The following is a 20,771-nucleotide window of genomic DNA, read 5'->3' as shown; positions in this document are numbered from 1 at the left end:
GAATCTGGAACGAACTACACACAGAGACTGTTTCTAACAAGTATCAATATTTTATTATAATAATTCACAAACAAAAGGATTTTGAAAAACACTAGAAAGCATTAATCTGATGTCTCCCCCCCTGCCCCCGGCCATGGTAAGCCTACAAACTGGAAAAAAAATTGCAGGTTTTGTTGATGATCTTGGCAATGCCACTTTCAGGCTGTCACAAATGACCGTACATAAAGGATGAACTACGGTTCTACTTTATCTGTCTGGACGAGCCATTCCTGGTCTGGCTGGCACCATCATGGGCCTGGATGGAGGTCTCATCATTGGGGGCCCTGGCATCATTGGCATATGTCCTCCCATGGGTGGTCTCATCCCTGGAGCTACAATAAACAGAATAATGATAAAAACATGAATGTGTCAACCAATTTCTAGTCAAGTATATCATTTTCTATCAAAATTGTCCTGAAGAAAGTCATTTTAGAACACAATCCTATGAATGGCTACACCAAAGTCAGTCCCATTGTATTCGATGGGGTTTACTCCTCGGAAATAAAGGAGTTGTAGTTCAATGTGGGCAAGTTTCTATTTTTTCCCCTCAAACACAGAGAGTAAACCTTGCTAGGAAAAAACTAAAATTGTCAAAGAAAATGTCACATATAGTGTGTGACCTGGAAAAATTCAGTTTTCCCATTCTAATTTGCCACCATGAAATAAACACACAGTTTTAGTCACCCATTAAACCACTGGAGTACTTAATTCAAACACACACTCTGACAGCCCAGTCCTGAGTTGCCTCAGGTGTCCAAGCTCAGCGGTACCGAGAATGGCTGTCACCAGATCCTGCACACCCCGGGAGGCGCCTTCGTCCCCTTCTCCCGGGTAAGGTAAGCAGCCCCTCAATGTGGCTACTCACTTTACCTACTCACTACTAAAGACACTTGTGTAGGGCATGGAGGCCTCCCTGAGTGCCTTGTATCCTGCAGAGCAGAGTTCTGTGGATCTGCCTCCCTCCCTCCCCCTGGTACGCCTCCAGCCTGCCCCCACCCCATGTCATGCCTCCCTGGCACGACTCCTCCCCTCCCTCTTTCCACCCCCCCCGCTGGCCTCCCCCCTCCCCGGAACGTCTCCTCCCCACCCCCGTCCTACCGTGTCACCGAGCACAGGATTGGGCTCTAAATCACCACAGTCTGAAGCATTCTAATAATGCCCAGAAAACTCCAATATTGCCAACTCTGCACCCTCTTTACACTGCTAAGTCTTTCATGGAGTCCCAAGTTGCTTTTCACCAAATTATGTTAAATACAGTGACATTTAGGAAAGTCACTTAACCCAGATGACATAAACTGGTATATAATATTGACAAAATAGTGTGCTATACGTCACTGATTTTTAAAAGAGATTTCCCTATTTCATCCACTGTGAACAAATGCTAAATAAAAAGTTTTATTGAGCATTATTGCCTATTCCAGTCATGCTTGACCAATGCAGCAACCTGGTTCAGATATCAAGGGCAGACTATAGTTTGGCAATTATAAGTGCCCCATGGTGCCCCCCCTTCCTTGTTTGTACAGTATAATCATAGCTTGTCATGACATCTGAACTGGATAAACTATGAGTATTGTTAACTAATAAACCCTGGTTTGCAAACTCTCTTCAAAACGTTGATTTTCAAAACGTTGAAATTCTTCGTTAATGTTAAGCAGTGACCATCATTTGCTTGATTTAGACATCATGGCCGACTATACTATGAGGAAGCAACAAAAGAAGCAGGGAGTTCATGAGAGAATGCAAGATGCTCACAATCACCAAATCAAGATCTCTGTACTGGGCCAGTGTTATGCATTATTCTTCCCAGCACCTTAAGTCCCAGCCAGCACCAAGCCTAGCACATTAAAAAAAGCCCAGGTGCATCAGGCCAAAGGCCTATCTAGTACAGAATCCTGTTTCCCACAGTGGCACACCATTTGCCACTGCTGTGATGCAAAAATGACAGAAAACAAGCTTCCCTGTGTTCTCTTCTGTCATCACCCTGTGACTCAAGTTCCTGCAAGTTGCAAGTAAGCTCCTCAAAACTTTTTCTTGCCAGTTTTGTCTTTATTTTCTGATGGCCTGGTAATGCCGTCAGTAAACCCAGAGATCTCAGAGGTACACGAAAATGAACAAAAAGGATAGGTGCTTTTGTAACATCCAGAACATCCCCACTTTTCCCAGCTGACTAGTTCACATTGAATCCCATCCAATATAATTATACATCAAGACTGGAATAGGGTATTACAAGCATTTAAATAGTTATTAAACACAATTACATAGCAAACCTATAAAGTTTTGCTACTCTAAAGACAGCATGATTAGAGCTGTAATGGAATAGCCCATAAAGAGTTAGGATTCCAGTTTCAAAATTTAAAAAACCTGCCAAAATCCCAATCCAGAAAGAGCCCTGAATTTTGCTCCCACTGTTACTTTTGTATCCAAGCGTCTCAAACCTTTCTCTCTATAGTTCACATTGGAATCCTCTCTCTGTCTTTTTCTCTGGAATTTCAACAGCCCTCAGATTCCATAGATCTGGTCATGCGACAGTCCAATATAAAATTCCAGTGCACAAACAGATGTCATTACTCCTCTTGTAACTCATGCTTTTGCCAAAGAGCAGGCATGGTCATAATGCAGACACCAAAAGGGACCTGGCTAACTGGATTGTGAACAGAGAGGCTCAGAGAACAGAAGTAGTCCCTGGAAAAGTTATCTGGTGTGGTGTGTCTAAGTAACAATATGACTGAGGGCCCAATCCTGTGGTCCGTGCCGTGCCTCTGTGGTGCGGACCACATTTGCAAACGTGCCATAAGGCATGTTTGCGGGGCTTACTGCCGGGCTCCCACCGGAGCTGACTCAGCTCTGGCCGGTGCTGAGCCACCACCCGGCGGGCACCCGTGTTCTGCGGCTTGGCGGTGCCTGTGACCGCTGGGCTGTGGAATGGGAAATGGGGGTGGGGATGGGGGCGTTCCAGGGAGGGGGGAGGCCAACATGATGCAGGGAGGGGGCGGGGAGGCCGGCATGATGCGGGGGGGGCGTGCCATAGGCGTGCCTGGGGGCGGGCGGGAGGAGGATCCGCAGAGCTCTGCTCCGCAGGATCCTAGGCGCTCGTGAAGGCTGCGTGCCTTACACGAGCGTCTTTACTTTAGCGGCACCCGGCCCCATGGCGGAGCTGCCTCCCCTACCTGGGGGAAGGGGACGAACATCCCCTAGTCCCGAGGTGCCTCCCACGGTAGCACAGGAGGCGCTGGATTTGGCGGCAGCCCTCGTCGTGCCGCCGTGTTGGGGCTGCCCGGGCAGCTCAGAATTGGGCTGCCCGTTAGGATTGGGCTGTGATTCAACAGAGATAAGCCCAAGAGTATGTAGACTGAATTTTCGTGTCTCCTTTTGTTAGTGGATACACTTTTTACATCGTCGTATAGAAATACTGTATATGATTTTGTGGATGAGAGTTTAGGCAACTTGGGAGTTAAGAGTCCCATGAGAAAGACAGGACAACAATTTAAAATGAATAAGAATATTTTTAATGTTTTATGAATATGTTTTATTAGACTGTGGCCTATTAGCCCAAACAATGTAAATTTTAATATTACCAATAAGAATAATTAGACAGGAGATTTATCACATGAGCAGAAAAACTGGATTAAACCAGACACTGGATAAATAGGTGAAGTTGTGGACAACTGATGTTTTGGGTAGATATAAAAACATATGGGAGCTCAAGGTTTTGCAAAGGGTATCACTCTCACTCACACACAAATAGCTCTTCAAAATACAAAGAACCAAGGATAAAGCTAAGTATTTACTTAATGCAGAACTTACTGTATTAACTTTTTACTTAATTAAGAACTTACCGGGTCCAACTGGCATCATTCCTGGGGGAGGTGGGCCCATCATTGGCATCATTGGAGGCCCACCCATATGTGGTGCTGGCATCATACCAGGTCTTGGAGGGCCAGCTAAAATGCAACAACAGTTGCCAAACACAGTCAAAATTGGTGTGTGTACAACACAGGATCTCAAGGACATATGGAACATACAGTACGTGTTAAAATAAAGTTTTGTTAAACTAAAGATTCCCTACAACAATTCCTTGTAACTGTCAGTCAATTCTTGACTCCTACATCATTGAGCTGTGCACCAAATTTACCATTACAGCTAGTTCATCAGTTCTAGGTTGTCCAATAATGAAAATCCTTACTGGAAAAGGTCCAGTTTTCTTCCCAGTTAATAAATGGTTACTATTAATTTGATAGTAGGAACAAAACACACAACCCCAAGATGTTCTCCCTTGAACGTTATAACAAAGCATCTGCCTTACTTCCATATTAGTCAGAGTTAAAACATTTGTACGCATACTTACGGATATTAGGTGGTGGTGGTATCATAGCTCCGCCTGGAGGTGGAGCAGAGAATGGAGTAGGTGGGATTTTTCCTTGTTGAAATGCAGCCGCTACACTCACAAACACAGAGCAAGATATAATTAGGAACAGGGAAACTGCAGGTGGACATCACTCTGTGACTTCCAAGCAGTGAGGGACCACATATGTGACGGTCCATCACAAATCACTGTTTCCCCCCCAAGCCTCCAAAGCTAAGGGGAACTGTGCTCCCCTTGCCTCCAGGGGCTTTCCTGAGCCCTGCAGAGGCACCGCATGCCTGCGCACTGCCTTTGCAAGGTTCAGAATGGCCAAAAAATTGCAAATTCCGGTTTCCTCATGAAAGAGGAAGCAACTTTTTTTTGTCTTATAAGGCATTCAGAGGCCCAGGGAAGTTCCAGGGGCTGACAGGTGACATTGTTTAGTATCATGTGTCACTTGATGATGGGGTGCATGAACGCATCCTCATTGTTAAGCGATGCACACCTGTATATCTCTTTTCTTACACATCGTGTATTTGGTTATTTTCCAAGTGTAATTGTCTCAAATTCTCTAGTCATGCAGTCTCCAACTCCACCACTGTCAGACTAATTGTGACTAAGCCCACAAATAAGCTGCATCAATGTCAATAGCCCCTATTAGCTACATATCCACACTGTACACCTATGCATGTCTCCTCAAAAATAAGTCTCACCAAGTTTAATGAGTTTTTCTCCGGTAAACAGTTTAAGGTGAAGTGATCACTTGTATCTATCATCACCAGAATTTTTTTTTTCTGTTGTGATAAATTCATCACTCACCTTTCCCTTTGAGCATTTCTATAAACATGTTGTAACCCCAGGATGTGGAACTCTTCCCCATGGGGGAAAGGGGAGACCAGGGGAGTGGCCACAAGGAGTCACAGAAAAAAGGGCTGAACTCCTTTTCTATGCAACTGGATAAATTACAAGATCCTTCAGTCACTTGTCAAAGAAAAAAACTTGATTCATGCTGAATGTTTATTAGTCATTGCACCAGTACTACTTACTTGTTTTATCAATCAGGCTCTGTGCTTGCTCTTCCATCCATTTTTGATAGTAATCTTTCACATTCTCTTTGTGTTTTCTACCACTACAATGGGTTTTCCTCACAGATGGCTGCAAGAGAAAGACTGTTACCCTCCAATACTATCTATCACTATGATCGCAAGTTTATCATCAGCATGTACAAAATCCTGGCAAATGTCATAAAAACTGAATTATATTCTCACAGACACACACAGGTACCATCCCAAATGTTGGTTTGGAAGCACTGAAATTTCTTGCCTAAAGCAAGATGGTTGTTAAGTCTGTTTATGGTTATTTCCCAACATGCCCACCATCACCTCATCTCAAAACTAATAAACTGGATAGCTATTGAATAAACTAAGAATCAAAGGTTCTTTTGCTAGCCCACAGAACAGTCTAAGTCCACCTATGAAATGTACTCAGGAATACTTCAAAAGGAAAGAAAGCCAGCAACTCTCACACTCTAAGGGCACAAGCCTAACCAGGTCTACTTAGAAGTAAGTCCTATTTTGTTCAATTCGGTTTACTCTCAGGAAAGTGTGGTTAGGATTGCAGCCTAACTTTGAAACTTGCTACTTACAGAGTCATGGGTGAGGTAAGTATCACAGTAATCACAATAAAACCTGAAATGACACAACATAAGCATTACAAGCAAAGTAATGGCTGTTTGGTCTGTAGAGTTAAGCACAGTAAAATGATTCATTCGCTTTCAGTTAGGCTTCAGTTCACTTAATTCAGTTGCTCTCAGAATAAGAAAGGAATGATTTCACAAATATTTCCCTCCTTTCATAACCAGGTTCATGGTCAGATTTCAATTATAGACACTCCCTGATAATAATAAGCATTTCTTACTATGGATTAGAACAGGAAAAAATTTTGATTTCTGCAAATCACACAAGAACAAAATCTGCTGGTTCAGCTCATACTACAAGAGCTGATATTAAAATATTAAAATATCTGGTAAACACCAGTTTTATAATCAGTTACCAGATACAAAGGGGGACAACAGAGTGCCTTTACTTTTAACCACTGTATAGAAGAGGGAATTTTGGCAGGTGCAGCTCAACATGGAAGGGCACCTGCCAAAATACCTTCTTCTATACAAGGGTTAAAGCAGTGGTTCCCAACCTTTAGGAGCTGCAGATCACTGGGACAAGAATTGGTCATCATGGACCACATGCAACCACCCCACAGCACACCAAAAATACAATTAAATGTATAACACTTAAAGATTTGTTAGAGATTTATTAATTTATTATTTATAAAGAAAACTTGTGGGCTGCTGCTTTTGTTGCCAGCTGTGGCTGCAGGTGGTCCTTGGGGAAACATCTTCTTAATCTCTTATTTATAGAGAAAATGTGTGGGTTGCTGTTTTTGTTGCCAGTGGTGGCTGCAAGTGGTCACTTCTCCGCCCTCTCTGGTAGTCTGTGGGGAAACATCTTTATTAATTTCTTATTTATAGAAAAAATTTGTGGCTTGCTGCTTTTGCTGTGGCTTTTGTCAGCTGTAGCTGCAAGTGGTCTATTCTCCACCTTCTCTGGTGATCTGTGGGGAAACAACTTCATTTCTTGTTTACAGGAAAAATTTGTGGCTTGTTGCTTTTGCTGCCAGCTGTGGCTGCATGTGGTCTGTTCTCGGCCCTCTCTGTTGGTCTGTGGAGAAACTTCTTTATTTATTTCTTGTTTATGGAAAAAATTTGTGGCTTGCTGTTCTTGCTGTCAGCTGTGGCTGCAAGTGGTCTGTTCTTCGCCTTCTCTGGTGGTTCATGGCTTCTTTATTGATTTCTTATCTACAGACAAAATTTGAGGGTTGCTGCTTTTGCTGTGGTCTGTTCTCCACCCTCTCCGGTGGTCCGTGGGTGAAGGGTCTTCCGAGTGCTCCCCACCGGACCGCCCACAGCTGACACTTCAGTGCTGGCTGCGGCTGGTCCATTCTCTGCCCTTTGGAAGTCTTGGGGGTGCGCTTGCTCACTTGGTGAGATGCAGGAAGTGATGGAAGGCGCTCTTTCTTTTTGTGAGGCTTTAAGAACATAAGAACATAAGAACAGCCCCACTGGATCAGGCCATAGGCCCATCTAGTCCAGCTTCCTGTATCTCACAGCGGCCCACCAAATGCCCCAGGGAGCACACCAGAGAACAAGAGACCTCATCCTGGTGCCCTCCCTTGCATCTGGCATTCTGACATAACCCATTTCTAAAATCAGGAGGTTGTGCATACACATCATGGCTTGTACCCCATAATGGATTTTTCCTCCAGAAACTTGTCCAATCTCCTTTTAAAGGCGTCTAGGCTAGACGCCAGCACCACATCCTGTGGCAAGGAGTTCCACAGACAGACCACACGCTGAGTAAAGAAATATTTTCTTTTGTCTGTCCTAACCCACCCAACACTCAATTTTAGTGGATGTCCCCTGGTTCTGGTATTATGTGAGAGTGTAAAGAGCATCTCCCTTTGTGCACCACTTCTTGAGCAGGGACGTGTGGTAGGTGGGGAGGCAGGTGAGGTAGAGTCTCCCCACCAAAGCACCCACAATCCACGCGCAAAGCAGAGCGCATGGGTTGTGGATGCTTGGGTGCCTCACATGGCGGTGGTGCTTTTCAAAGGACCCAGGTGGGGAGGCTCTGCCTCACCTGCCTCCCCACCCAACGCACGTCCCTGTTCTCAGGGTCCCACAGACCACCGCCTAGGAACCAGTGGGTTAAAGACATAGGTACTCTGCCCCCTTTGTACCTGGTGACCCTACATACTCCCCAGCAGTTCATTCAAGCACACATAGAACAGCAGCCTCCAAACCAGCCCCACTCCTTTCCTAGGAGAAACCATTCAAGCATCCAAGGGGGGGCACCCTCCTACTTCCTCCTCCCCCCCCCCGAGCACCAGCATCTTTCATCCCTCCCCTCCAACCGCCTCCTTACTCACTTCGGCATGTTGCTTTCTCGCTCGCCGCCGCGCGAGCACCCACAGGAAGTGATGTCCCCGACATGCGACAGACAGGCTTTCTTTCCTAGATGTAGGAAAAGGCTAGAGTGACACACAGGTAGGGTGCCTCCGGGAAGGAAACTCGAAGAGGTTCTCTAACACATGCTCAATCCTTACTCAGAAGTAAGTCTCACTGTTTTTAATGGGGCTTACTCCCACGTAAGTGTGCATAGGAGGACAGTAAGGCGGCGCACAGCGACTGCTCTCCAGGCCTTGGTAAATCAATGGGGGGGGGAACACCCCTCAATATCTAGCCTTAGAAGTTAGTTAGTGGGGAAAACCAATTCAGGGCATAGACCTAACCAGGTCTACTCAGAAGTAAGTCCTATTTTGTTCAATGGAGCTTACTCTCAGGAAAGTGTGATTAGGATTGCAGCCTCAGTTTCATTGCAGGAAAACTTCAGCAGTCTGGGGCTGCAATTCTATCCATACTTACCTGGGAGTAAGTTCCATTGACTATAATGAGGCTTACTTCTGAGGAAACATGCATAGGATTGGGCTCCAAGGTCACAATCCTATCCACACTTACCTGGGAGTAAGCCCCACTGATTATAATGGGACTTACTTCTGAGTAGAAACCCATAGGATTGGGTCCTGTAATTTATAGATGGGTGTTAAAAATGCTTTCAAGTCGGTGATGATTCTTTTTTAGAACATATTTATTTATAAGAAATAAACAAAATCAACAAACAATACAAAGAACAGCTAAAAACACAACTAAAAGACACAACCAAACCTACTAACAATTAGAAAATACACACCCAGATGTGTGTGTGCATTTTCTATTTGTTAGTAGATTTGGTTGTGTCTTTTAGTTGTTTTTAGTTGTTCTTTGCAGTGTGTGTGTGTGTGTGTGTGTGAAGGGTATCCTAATTCACTATAAATTTCCTAAGTATATGTCTCCATCTCCACTTCTTATAGATCTTTTTCTTAACTGAGAGCCGAATCCTAAGCACGTCTACTCAGAAGTAAGTCCCATTATAATCAATGAAGCTTACTCCCAGGTAAGTGTGGATAGAATTGCAACCTTACAGCCCAATCCTATTTGCATCTACTTAGAAGTAAGTCCCATTATAGTCAATGGGGCTTACTCTCAGGTAAGTGTGGACAGGATTGCAGCCTCAGACTCCACTCAATAGTTTGTCATTTTTCTCACTGATGACTCTTCTAAACTTTCTAATTAAAGCAAACTAAAGATTCTGGTTTTTCCCTATCTCTGTTCATCCTCAGGAAAAAATATCCTTGACTTTAAATGAGCCAGGGTGGTGTAGTGAGAGCCAGGGTGGTGTAGTGGTTTGGGAGGTGGACTTAGACCTGGAAGATTCAGGTTCAAATCCCCCCTCAGTCATGAAGCTTCCTGGGTGACCCTGGGCCAGTCACTTTCTCTCAGCCTCACTACCTCACAGGGCTGTTGTGAGAACAAAAGGAGGGGAGCAGCTGTAAGGAAGAAGGGCGGTATAAAGCGTGGGGGGGAAAATGTGCTGGACCATCCCATCCTGTCTGCGTTTGACTCATCTGTGAATGAATGTTCTCTTTCCAAAACCGCCTGTTTCTGTAAGGAGGAGATTCCTTAGGAATCCAGTCACTCAATTGCTGGACTTACCCCCCCCCATATTAATTGTGAGTATGGAGCCCTAAGCCCCCCATCTCTTTTTGGGCCAACTTCTGGCTTTCATATCTGTCTCCAATCATTTGCCCCATGCCAGCTCTCACTTATTTTCTCCTGTGATGTAGTATGATGCTTTCTCTGTGCAGTCCTATGCATGTCTACTCAGTTCATTCCATTGAGTACAGTAGGGCTTACTTCCATGTAAGAATTTTGCAGCCTTTCTTTCACACTGCCTTACAACCCAAGCCTATGTATATCTACTCAGAAGTTGGTTCCATTATAATCAATAAGGCTTACTCCCAGGTAAGTATGGATAGGATTGGACCCTTAGGGCCCAATCCTATCCAATTTTCCAGCATTGATGCAGCCATACCAATAGGACTTGTACTCTGGCTCACCTAGACCAGTGGTTCTCACACATTTAGCACCAGGACCCATTTTTTAGAATGAGAATCTATCAGGACCCACTGGAAGTGATGTCATGACTGGAGGTGACATCATCAAGCAGGAAAATTTTTAACAATCCTAAGCTGCATCCTACCCACACTTACCCAGGAGCAAGTCCCACTGATTATCATTGTTAAAAAGAATTGTTAAAAAGAATATACATAGTGGCTTCTTAAAAGTATATGTCTGCAACATTTCCCCAAATGCAGTCACATACCATTTGGTAGCATCAAGTCTAATATATTAAAAATAAAACATTGAAATGAATGTGGACCCACCTGAAACAAGTTTGTGACCTACCTAGTTGGTCCTGACCCACAGTCTGAGAAACACTGATCTAGACATTCCACAAAATCACATCACAGTACTTCCTGAATAGTAACACTTTTGATCATAGAAAGGAATTCACTAATTCCATGGTATGTAGAAGATTAGAACAGCAAGAAGAGGTATTTGTATGACAGGATGACAGGAATTGTGATTCCTAACATGCAGACTGAAGCGGTCCAATCAAAGAAGGACAGTATCATATGCAGTGGATATGCAGTGGATATGAATATGGCACTGGTAGTGGCTAATAAGTCATTTTGTCCATAGTAAGGACTAATTTGGATAGCTGAGGAAGGAGCTAATAGAATTTTATCACAATCCCCTACAAACATTTTTGAATGGCTACATACAGTATACACTTGAGCAACTCAACTGAGCCTTATGTTCTGGGTTAGCCACCTTTTCTGATGCACCAACAGAAAAATTAGCATTTCCTACCCTTATGAGTCAGAAAGGGGGGAAAAAGAAACACGACCTGCAGATTCTTAGAAGTTTCAATCCAGCATTCACTGGTATAGCATTTACTGATAATTTGTTCTTCCTTTAAAACAGTCCTGATTTTTCAAAGCATTTGTGTTGTAATATTTACTATACAAATATTGAATGAAGAAACACTCTGGTTTCAATAGTATCACGTTTAAAAAAATTCTCAGTATCTTGGTGTTAAACACTGCAGTATTCCAGTTTCTGACCAACTGCGTTAAAACCACACTCTGATTATAAAGTAGGCAGAAGGCTTCACGCCAGTGGTAGATTTGGTCCCAAATACACCATCCATATATCCCAAGCTTGTTTGGTGTTATCTTGTAGTGTGTAGTGGGAAAAGCATCTCCAGTATCAAACAGGCCTATGTACAGTACTTTATACAAGCTTCCTGGAACAGCTGTTGTGGCACCATCTTACTCTCAACTTGTCCTCAGACCATGAAACAGATAAAGGCTAGACTTGATATGAATCTGCCTCAGGTTGCCTTTCTATCCATCTAAGAAAAACATCTTCAAAGAGATAGACTTCTACAGTCAGTTTCAATTTCCAGTGTGTCTTTTTGTATGTTTGATGGCAAAGTACAGGCGAATGACTGGTACTATCATCTTCCTAAAAGCTTGAGGTGCTAACCAGAGAATTTTACATGTACTCAGTAACCCATTTGTATCGCTCTGCATAGCTATGACAGTGCAAAATGTCAAGATGAGTTTGTTATTTTCTTAGACATTCGCAGTATCTTTTGGGAATCGGACAGATATTTTTATCTGCAAGGATGTGTTAACCAAGATATGTTAGCTAATGTTTCAATGCTTGTGTAGACAATTCACCACATGATGAAAGAATACTCTTCTTCCACAGATAGTTGTTCCAAGGCTATGAAATTGAAGAGAACCCCCTGGTCTCAGTAGCCAGTGGTCTAGGGGCTGCTGGGCTGTATGTGTATATGTATGCGTAGAATTTGTTTGTAAGCCTTCTTGAGGTCCATTCAGTTGAAAGCCTGTGTAGAGATCCTCACACAGTATTCACACAGTATTTGCAGTTGTAATAAGAGTTAAGAGGATTATATTTGTAATAGTGGAAGCTAATACATGGGGTTTGTGTGTGTCTGTCTGTCTGGTGTAGTTCTGAAAATAGTACAATGAATGACCTTAATTTAAAAATGCATCCAATTTTTTAAACATTTAGAGATTTAATTGAAATTATATACCTTCCATTATTAGTCCCAAAACTATACTTGTTGTTAGCCATATAACAATTTGCAGTTATGAGTCAGGTACATTAATTTGCTATAATTGAATGCATCAGATTTTGTTCATGATGTACTGAAGGAATTATTTATTTTAAAAACATGAGCCTCTACAGTTGCCCAGTACAATTAATTGCATAGGTGTACTGAATGCATTTAATATCTTGGTATAGTTCCGTTCTTTTGTATATTTACATATGCATCTTTTTCTTTGTGTTCTTTACCTACCTACAGCCATTGATGTGCAATACAATTAACTGATTTGCTTCTTCAATTTTTTCCCTGAAATTAAGGGCCCAATGCTATCCAACTTTGCAGCTGCAATGCAGTCCTAAAGTAAGGGAACAAACATTCCCTTACCTTGCTTGAGGAGGCCACCATGACTGCAACCCCACCATAGAATGCAGTGTAAACCACATTGGCATGTCTTCACCAGCGATGGAAAATTGGATAGGATTGGGCCCTAAAGAATTAAATTACTCCATCTGGGGGGGCTTGTGTATATGAGCCCTTCTGAAAAAAACCAGGCTATCTTAGTATGCTAATTTACATAGACTCAGTTCAAAACTTTCCAGCCCCTCTAGTTTTGAAGTGTGTATATAGAAGGCTTAAAATATCCCTCCATCCTCACTGTGGCCTCCATTCCCCCCTCCTGTGTCTTTTATTTAACTACCAGCCCATGGAGGGCAAAATGAAGTGATTAACATCAAGTCTTTTTGGCTCTTATTTGGGAGCAAAAAACTTCATTGAACTCAGTGGGACTTACAGGCATATTTCTCAGGCAAATCAGCATCAGCCTTGACATGTTTTTATGACTTATTTTACTCTAAACATCAGAGTCAGAATTTGCTGCTTTTTCAAAAATTACATTGTTTCATCTGGTATTTGGTTGTTGAGTAGATATTTGCCCTTTGCACCTCTGAAATACTGCTGTATGTGTTCCCTCCTGGACTTATCTGTTCCCCCCAGTGGCTCAATGATGTGTGTTAGGACTTACTCTGTTTTCTTGTTTTATGTTTCACTATTTAATATTGCAATTAATGTTTTGAATGCTTTATTTGATTTTTCTTCTTCTTCTTACCTGTTCTAATTCTTTGTACATTTATTATAGAGCTTTGTAAGCCACCTTGGGCAGTTGCTTCAGCATAGGAAAGGCAAGATAGAAATTTTCTCAAATAAATAAATACAGACATTCTGTTTGTTTTAAGTTTTGGGGAATATATAAAATAGGTAAGAGTATACATCACTGAGGGTTAAATCTATTCCATTTATAATGAGAGAGAGAGCATAACCCTGCAAAACCCATGCAAATAAAAACAGGAATTTCTCTTTGAGTAGCCCCAGGCTGCAATCCTCTCCACACTTACCTGGGAGAAAGCCCCACTGACTATAATGGGACTTCTGAGTAGACATCCATAGGAGTGGGCAATCCTATCCACACTTACCTGGGAGTAAGCTCTATTGTCTCTAATGGAACTTCCTTCTGAGTAGACCTTCATCGGCTTGAGCTCTGAGTCTGCCACCTATCCACACTTACTGGGAGTAAGCCCCATTGACGCTAAAGGAACTTCCTTCTGAGTAGACCTGCATGGGCTTGAGCTCTGAGTCTGCCACCTATCCACACTTACCTGGGAGTAAGCCCCATTAACGCTAATGGGGCTTACCTCTGAGTAGACCTGCAGAGGGTGGGGCTTCCTGCACTGCAGTTCCAAACAGACAAGCCCACCCCGCTTGGCTTCTCCTGACTGCATTGAGATGTTTGTGTTTGGTGCTGTGACGTCATCACGTCTGTGAGGTCACGGTGCGTGCGGACGCCGGCGTGCCCTGCGTGCCGCTCGCTCTTCCCTCGCTCCCCGCCCCCCCCGCCCATGCAGCGCTGAGGAGGCAGCGGCAGGCGGTCGGCGGCGGCCTAGTGTGAGGGCCGGGCCGGGCCGGCTGGCTGGCTGGCGCGGGTGGAGGGGCCGCGGCGCCATGGAGGGGATGGACGTGGACCTGGACGCCGAGCTGATGCAGAAGTTCAGCTGCCTGGGAACCACCGACAAGGACGTGCTCATCGGAGAGTTCCAGCGGCTGCTCGGCTTCCAGCTCAGCCCGGCCGGCTGCGCCTTCTTCCTGGACATGACGAACTGGTACCGTCCGGGTGGGGGCCGTGGCGGGCGGGCTGGCGGGGCGGGCTCAGGCCGGCTGGCCGGGGGTCCCTGCTCCCTCCTTCTCCGGGAGCGTCGCTGCTCTGTCCCGCGCGCGGAGGCGCCGCTGTCGGAGGGCTCGATCCCAGAGCCTCCCGCCTCTCGCAGTGTAAACAACCGCCGTGCGACTCCTTCACTCGCAGGACGAGTCATGCGAGTGCGGTCGCGGCAGAACCGGCCCTCTTCGCCTGCTGAGAGGCGCTGGGCGAGGCCTGCTACCCCGGCCCGGCCTGGCCAGGCCTCTCTCGCGGGCTCAGGCTTCCCATCCCGGGTCCGTCGCTCCCCGAAGCCTGTGCAGGTTGTGTCACGCGGTGGCTTTCTGTGTCTGTTGTCTCCGTCTGCGGACCGAGTGTAGGTTCTTCCTGTGTAGAGGGTTTGTTCCTTTGCTGCTGTGGAAAGCGGAGTGTCATTTATGGGCTCTGGGTAGACCAGTGGTTCCCCAACTGTGGGTCCAGGGCCCTCCACCTGTGGGTCCCGACCCAATTTTTGTTGGGTCACGACACTGACAATTAGACTAGTTCCCAAACTTTGGGTCCAGGGCCCACCACCTGTGGGTCCGGACCCAATTTTTGGTGCATCACAAAACTGACAATTAGGCTAGACCAGTGGTTCCCAAACAGTTAACACTGGGGCTCGCTTTTTAGAATGAGAATCTGTCAGGACCCACCGGAAGTGATGTCATGACCAGAAGTGACATCATCAAACAGGAAAATTTTTAACAATTCCAGGTTTCTGTCCTACCCACACTTACCCAAGAGTAAGTCCAATTTACTGTTGTTGTTAAAAGCATATACAGAGTAGCCTGTTAAAAGGACAAATTTGTAACATTTTCCCCAAGGCAGTCGCATGCCATGGTAGCATCAAGTTCATTAGAAATAAAATGTTGAAATGTATGGGGACCCACCTGTAATTGGCTCATGACCCACCTACTCGGTCCCAACCCACAGTTGACAAACACTGGGCTAGACTATGACTAGACAAGACTAGACAATTCGATTAGATTATGTGCATCAAGGTTAAACAATCTGCTATTTGGGGGAACAACTATGGTCAAATAACCTTAATAGCCACTGAGGCTTGAGTGGTTGGTAAATCTTTTTTTATGTGGTCCCAGTGCTAAAAAATTTGGGAACCACTGGGGTAGATCAATGGCTCCCAACATTTTTTTCCTCTTGTGTACCCCTTGGAAACCTGTTTCCATACATTGTATCCCTCATGTTAGCAAAATGTAATTCGTATAGTTGCTGTTATTTCAGATTTATGTTTTCAACTATCTACCTATATCTGATAATACACAATTTGATGACCAAAAACTAGCAGTTGGTGAGGTTCTTGCTGTTAGCTAAGTGCCTTTTCCTGTTTTCCCAGCCCCGCAAGGTATTCTAATACAGATCTGCCTTTTTCACCATTATTCAGTTCTTTTCTGAGTACCCCTAAAGGTCCTGACAAGTACACTTGGGGCTGCATGTACCCCAGGTTGGCAGCCATGAGGTAGATCCTTTTTCTCAATAGTGATTTCTTTTTAACTAAAAGATTGTTGTCCTGGGGTTACATTACAGACCGAGAATGTGGATTATGACCTTGTATAACTTCAGAGTTTGATATTACTTCCAAAATCACAACCAGTTTTTCCTCCATAGGCTTGTAGTTTAAAGTTCAGACAGAGTATGAAACCTGTTGTGTTGTCTTCAAGGATCAAGGATTTATAAATAATCTGCAATAGACTTCTTTTGATTTGCTCGTTGGTGTGTGTCTCCTATTACAACAATCATCTTAGGCAAGTTACAGCTCCCATATTTTTTGATGGGGAAGTTGAGAGGTGGTGGCACCGTCTTGCTTGCACAGTGAGTCCTTGGTAGAGATGGTGCTTGAGTTCTAGTCTCCCATGTCCAAGCTCAACTCTTGAAGGGATCATGCTAGTTAACAGAGGAGGGTAAAAAAATTCTGTGTATTGGATCCCAAGCCACGCTGACCACATTTGTGTGTGCCATGTAGTCAAAAGTCTGAAATATAAACATCTAATTACTTATTAAAAAGAGTGCTTCTCGTTCAGAGATTTGTGGACAGTTCTCTGTAAACAAAGGGCTTTAAAAAAGTGTGTGGAAAGCTATGGGGGTGTGGTGTCAGGACATGTTTTCAGTATCTGGACATAGGCTTTGCACAGCTGTCTGATGTTTCTCATTCCTTCCTGTTCCTTATATATTTCTAGTTTTAGTGTTCTCCGTGCTTAATTTTTATCAGTCTCTTCTGTCACAAATACTATTTTACAAAAATTGTTAATTTGCAAAAATATTACAGTCAGAATAAAGTAGAAGAAATGTATACATGCATATAATTATGCATGTATACATAATGGAGCATGTATACATTATGTATACATAATGGAGCATGGAGCTTGCATCATCTTGATAAGGAATTTGGGGATGTGTTTAAAAATAAAGAATAATCAGAGGAGGAGGATTACACACAGCTACCCACTTGGAAATAAATCCACCTGAGACATTTCTAGGTAAATGTGTTGGCCGTCTATAAAATAATCTCTAGTATGTTATGGTGTATAATTGTTCTTTATTTACTGTATTTCTACTTTGCCTTTCTTCCAGAAGAGACGCAAGGTGGCTTACAACAGTGTGGGGAAATACAAAGATTTTTTGTATTTTATTTGCCAAATTTGTATTCTATTCCTGATCTAGTTCATTTTGGGCTCTCATTTTTTTCTCCCAACAACCATTTGAGGTAGTTTAGACTGAGTCATGGGCACAGTTACTACACAAATAAGATGTAATAGTAAACCTGTGTCTGGAATATACAATTCATACTACAGGTGATGGGCTGACATAACTGAATAATCCCCATGCGTGAGGGGGAATCCCTGCTACACAGAGAAAACATGAGAGAAGGAAGTTCTCTTTTTGGAGAAATTTTTCAGCACTTACCAGCAAGCAGAACTGTATGTTTCTGAGACAGATTTTCCACTTCATTTGTTTTTGAGAGAAAGAAGTCTTGGTGATTAAGACCATTCACTAAGATTCAGCTTTTGAATTTAGATTTCTTACAATTATGCCCTTTGCTTCAAATGCCATACCACACTAGGTCGCTTTAGAATCATGAGTATTTTTCCAACTATGTGTTTCATACAAATGTACATCACATTTCTATTTGACACTATGTAAGACATGAAGTAGCTTTTGGTCTTGAAGCAGTTATGTGTGGATGCTTGTTGCTTTATTTCAGTGCATAAGCAGTGTGGATAATTGATACTGGTATGTCCACTTAAAACTTTTGTCTATTTTATGTTTAATGTGTTTAAGATATCTAGAGTACTTATGTAACATGATAGGGATAGAGTGATTATGTATATCTATATCTTTGTTTTTATCACACTATATATATATATGTGTGTGTGTGTGTGTGTGTGTGTGTATAAAATCACTGTTGCATTCTAGATAACTGTGTGTGTGCATATGTAAACTGTTTGAATGCATTAGTATTTCAAATATGATGCAAATTTGGATACTCAGGTTCAAGGGGTGAGGAATGTTGAAATGGAATACTTAGGAAGTCAGTGGTGTAGCTAATGATCGTGTAGCCCGGTGCCAAGTTCAAAATGTTGCCCTGGAAGTGAAGTCACAACTGGAAGTGACATCATGTCTGGGCTTTTTAAAAAGTGAAAGTTGGGGGGAACCTATCTCCTTCCCCCGTCAGCTCACCACTCACTTGCTCTGTTGCCTCCCCCCAGTCAGTGGCATAGCTAAGGCATCTACCTGCTTCCTGGGGTCAAAGAAGATTTTGTAGTCCCCCCGCACAACAAAATCAAATTTAGTTAAGTAAATATAAAGTTATTGGCTACATGCTGTATCATACTAACATCTCATTGGCACTCAGAACAGTCAGTCTCATAGGTCAAAACACAAGTTAAGCAAATCCACTTTTGGTTCCACAAGGCAGTTGTGTTTTCATTTTCTGGTTAATTGGCCATAACGTTTGATAGAATACAGATATTCCAGTGCAGTTTGTTTCATTGCATTCTGCATTAAATTGCCTTTCCAATGATATATAACATGATGGTATTATTCTTGCATACCAAGATTTTCACAATTTTGATCACTAGTGTCAAGCTCAGCTTGATGCCTAAAACTTGATGCCCAGTGTAGCTGCTACCTCCTGCACTTCCTTAGCTACGCCACTGTAGGAAGTTATATAGTTGGGTCTTTCCACCTCTATTTCATCCTTTGAACCCAATTCCTCCTCCCATTGCATCATTCTACTTTATGTCACAAATTCATACTCACTTACATGATGAGCAGCTTTATCCTGGAAATAACCATTTTGCAGTAAAGCATTTTGACCAAAACGCAGATCTTGTGTTTCAGAAAGGAGAACTATAGACACTCACTTGCAATAGAAAAAAGATTCTAGTGGTATTCAGTAGATTTAGGATTGACAGGGAACTCTGGACCATGTCAGACTGCTCAGAGTGAGTGTTTGGTATGCAAGCTAGAAGGACACATGGAAAGTGGGACATCATTTCAATGATGTTGAGAAACACTGGGCTAGATGGACCAATTGTTAGTAGTAATACTTTACTCTGCTCTTGACACAGCTTTCCCATCCTTTTTCTCCTCTGATACTCCCACTTTTCCTGTGTCTTCTTGGCTACTTACTGATTCTGTATGGTGTGTTCCCTGGAGCTTCAAGGACTTTTCCTTTAACCCACCTTGATGTAAACTAACAGTTGCAGAGGGCACTTGGTTCTTGCTCAGCCTCTCTCCCTTGGCACGAGTGGCTGTTTGTTGGGAAGATGTTGAATGCCACCCCTAGTAGTCACTGAAATTAAGTACCCAGCAAGGATATCTCCCTACCCTCAATTGGGCATGTGTCTTATTAACACCTCTAAGATTTGTTCTAAGGATGAAATTTAGTGTGCGGATCTGTAGTGGAGGGTTTTCTATGTTCAGAACAATTACAAAAACAGAGAGACAGATATTTATGACCTTTATTGTATCACTTTTAGTGGTAGTTTGTGTTGTGGTAGCACCATACACAAATATCTTGGATGGTTTGCACCTGAAACATGAGAGAATTTATGCACATGAGTTTGTATAACTGCCTGTACCTGAATGCCGATCTCTCAATTCCCAAGCCTCAGATTTCTTTTCCAGTGTATGTGTGTTCACTATACTTTATAGTGGTAGTTCCCAAAGTCCTACTCAGATTTTGGGATTGCAGTAAATATTGGGGCTGGGGTGGGGGCAGGCCCTGACAGCACTGCAGCAATCACGGCACTGCCAGGAGCAAGGGTTTTTTAAAACTTACCTGGGGGGTTGCACTGGTCTCCAGGAGGTCCGGGAGGCTCTAAGCCCCCCTTCCCACAGAGCCTCCCTAGTGCTTCAAATAGCTCCAGGTTGCGATCGGAGCTCACTTCTAGTCTTTGTGCGAAGGCCAGCTTGTCCCCCCAGGTAAGTTAAACTCCTTGCTTCTGTCGGCATTGCAATTGCCATGGCACCTGTTTCTGGTCTACTACCCTTCAGGGGGAATGACCCTCTTCCAGTTCCCAACCCACCAGTTTGGAAACCACTGCTTTATAGTGTAAGGCTGTATTTGCCCTTTCACTGTAGCTTGTTGACTTCAATCCTGTGTTCAGGTACTTTTCAACCTACTGCTTGTTCCTTAGCTGTGCTTCTGTACAGAACAACAAAATAGAGATAGGTGTTCGGCTAGTTGCTCTAACTGGTTATGTATGTGATATCCATGGCCATGATTGTGTGCACTCTCTGGTTTCCTTTCGGAGTGTGCAGTGAGTTACCACTTGAGTTTCTTGTCTTCCTCGGCCTGCTAGTTATGCTTTGTTCAGTTGCCATGTGTTATGCTTGTTAGAATCACTGCTGCTGCATGCTAAATGAAAGAGGTGCTTCCCTCACAATTCACTTCCTGTGGGGTGTACTTGAGCTATTAGAGCATCACTGTCCATACTTCCATCTCTGTCTTGGGAGTGCTTGGTAAAGAAGGGAAATATATGTCTGTGTGTTGATGTTGAACACT

The 20,771-nt window shown here is 43.5% G+C and overlaps 3 protein-coding genes across 4 annotated transcripts in view; 2 read left to right on the top strand and 1 right to left on the bottom strand.

Annotated features, from left to right (window-relative positions):
* Positions 1–30: 30 nt before the first annotated feature.
* On the bottom strand, positions 31–14,311 carry SNRPC (small nuclear ribonucleoprotein polypeptide C). 2 transcript variants are annotated; one of them, XM_066625866.1, is made up of 7 exons: positions 14,270–14,311; positions 8,366–8,450; positions 6,027–6,069; positions 5,428–5,536; positions 4,385–4,474; positions 3,876–3,980; positions 31–371 (listed from the first exon to the last, which is right to left on the bottom strand). In XM_066625866.1, the coding sequence occupies exons 1-7, from the start codon at positions 14,292–14,294 to the stop codon at positions 247–249; spliced, it is 582 nt and encodes a 193-aa protein (XP_066481963.1). In that variant the 5' UTR covers positions 14,295–14,311; the 3' UTR covers positions 31–246. The 2 variants fall into 2 exon arrangements, with proteins under 2 accessions (XP_066481963.1, XP_066481964.1); XM_066625867.1 differs by having other exon boundaries at positions 14,172–14,300.
* Positions 14,312–14,413: 102 nt separating this feature from the next.
* Positions 14,414–20,771, top strand: part of ILRUN (inflammation and lipid regulator with UBA-like and NBR1-like domains) — a 50,850-nt gene continuing 44,492 nt past the window's right edge. Inside the window, exon 1 of the mRNA XM_066623369.1 lies at positions 14,414–14,672. Coding sequence (XP_066479466.1) covers positions 14,515–14,672 — 158 coding nt within the window. The 5' untranslated portion in view covers positions 14,414–14,514. The remainder of the gene's footprint in view (positions 14,673–20,771) is intronic.
* SPDEF (SAM pointed domain containing ETS transcription factor) overlaps positions 14,585–20,771 on the top strand; it is a 140,868-nt gene continuing 134,681 nt past the window's right edge. The window contains exon 1 of the mRNA XM_066623367.1: positions 14,585–14,672. The gene's annotated coding sequence lies outside the window, so the exon portion shown is untranslated. The remainder of the gene's footprint in view (positions 14,673–20,771) is intronic.

The sequence above is a fragment of the Tiliqua scincoides genome, chromosome 4 (assembly GCF_035046505.1).
Source record: "Tiliqua scincoides isolate rTilSci1 chromosome 4, rTilSci1.hap2, whole genome shotgun sequence".
Taxonomy (NCBI): Eukaryota; Metazoa; Chordata; class Lepidosauria; order Squamata; family Scincidae; genus Tiliqua; species Tiliqua scincoides.
Note: the sequence above shows the minus strand (reverse complement) of the source record. Positions and strands in the feature narration are given on the sequence as shown.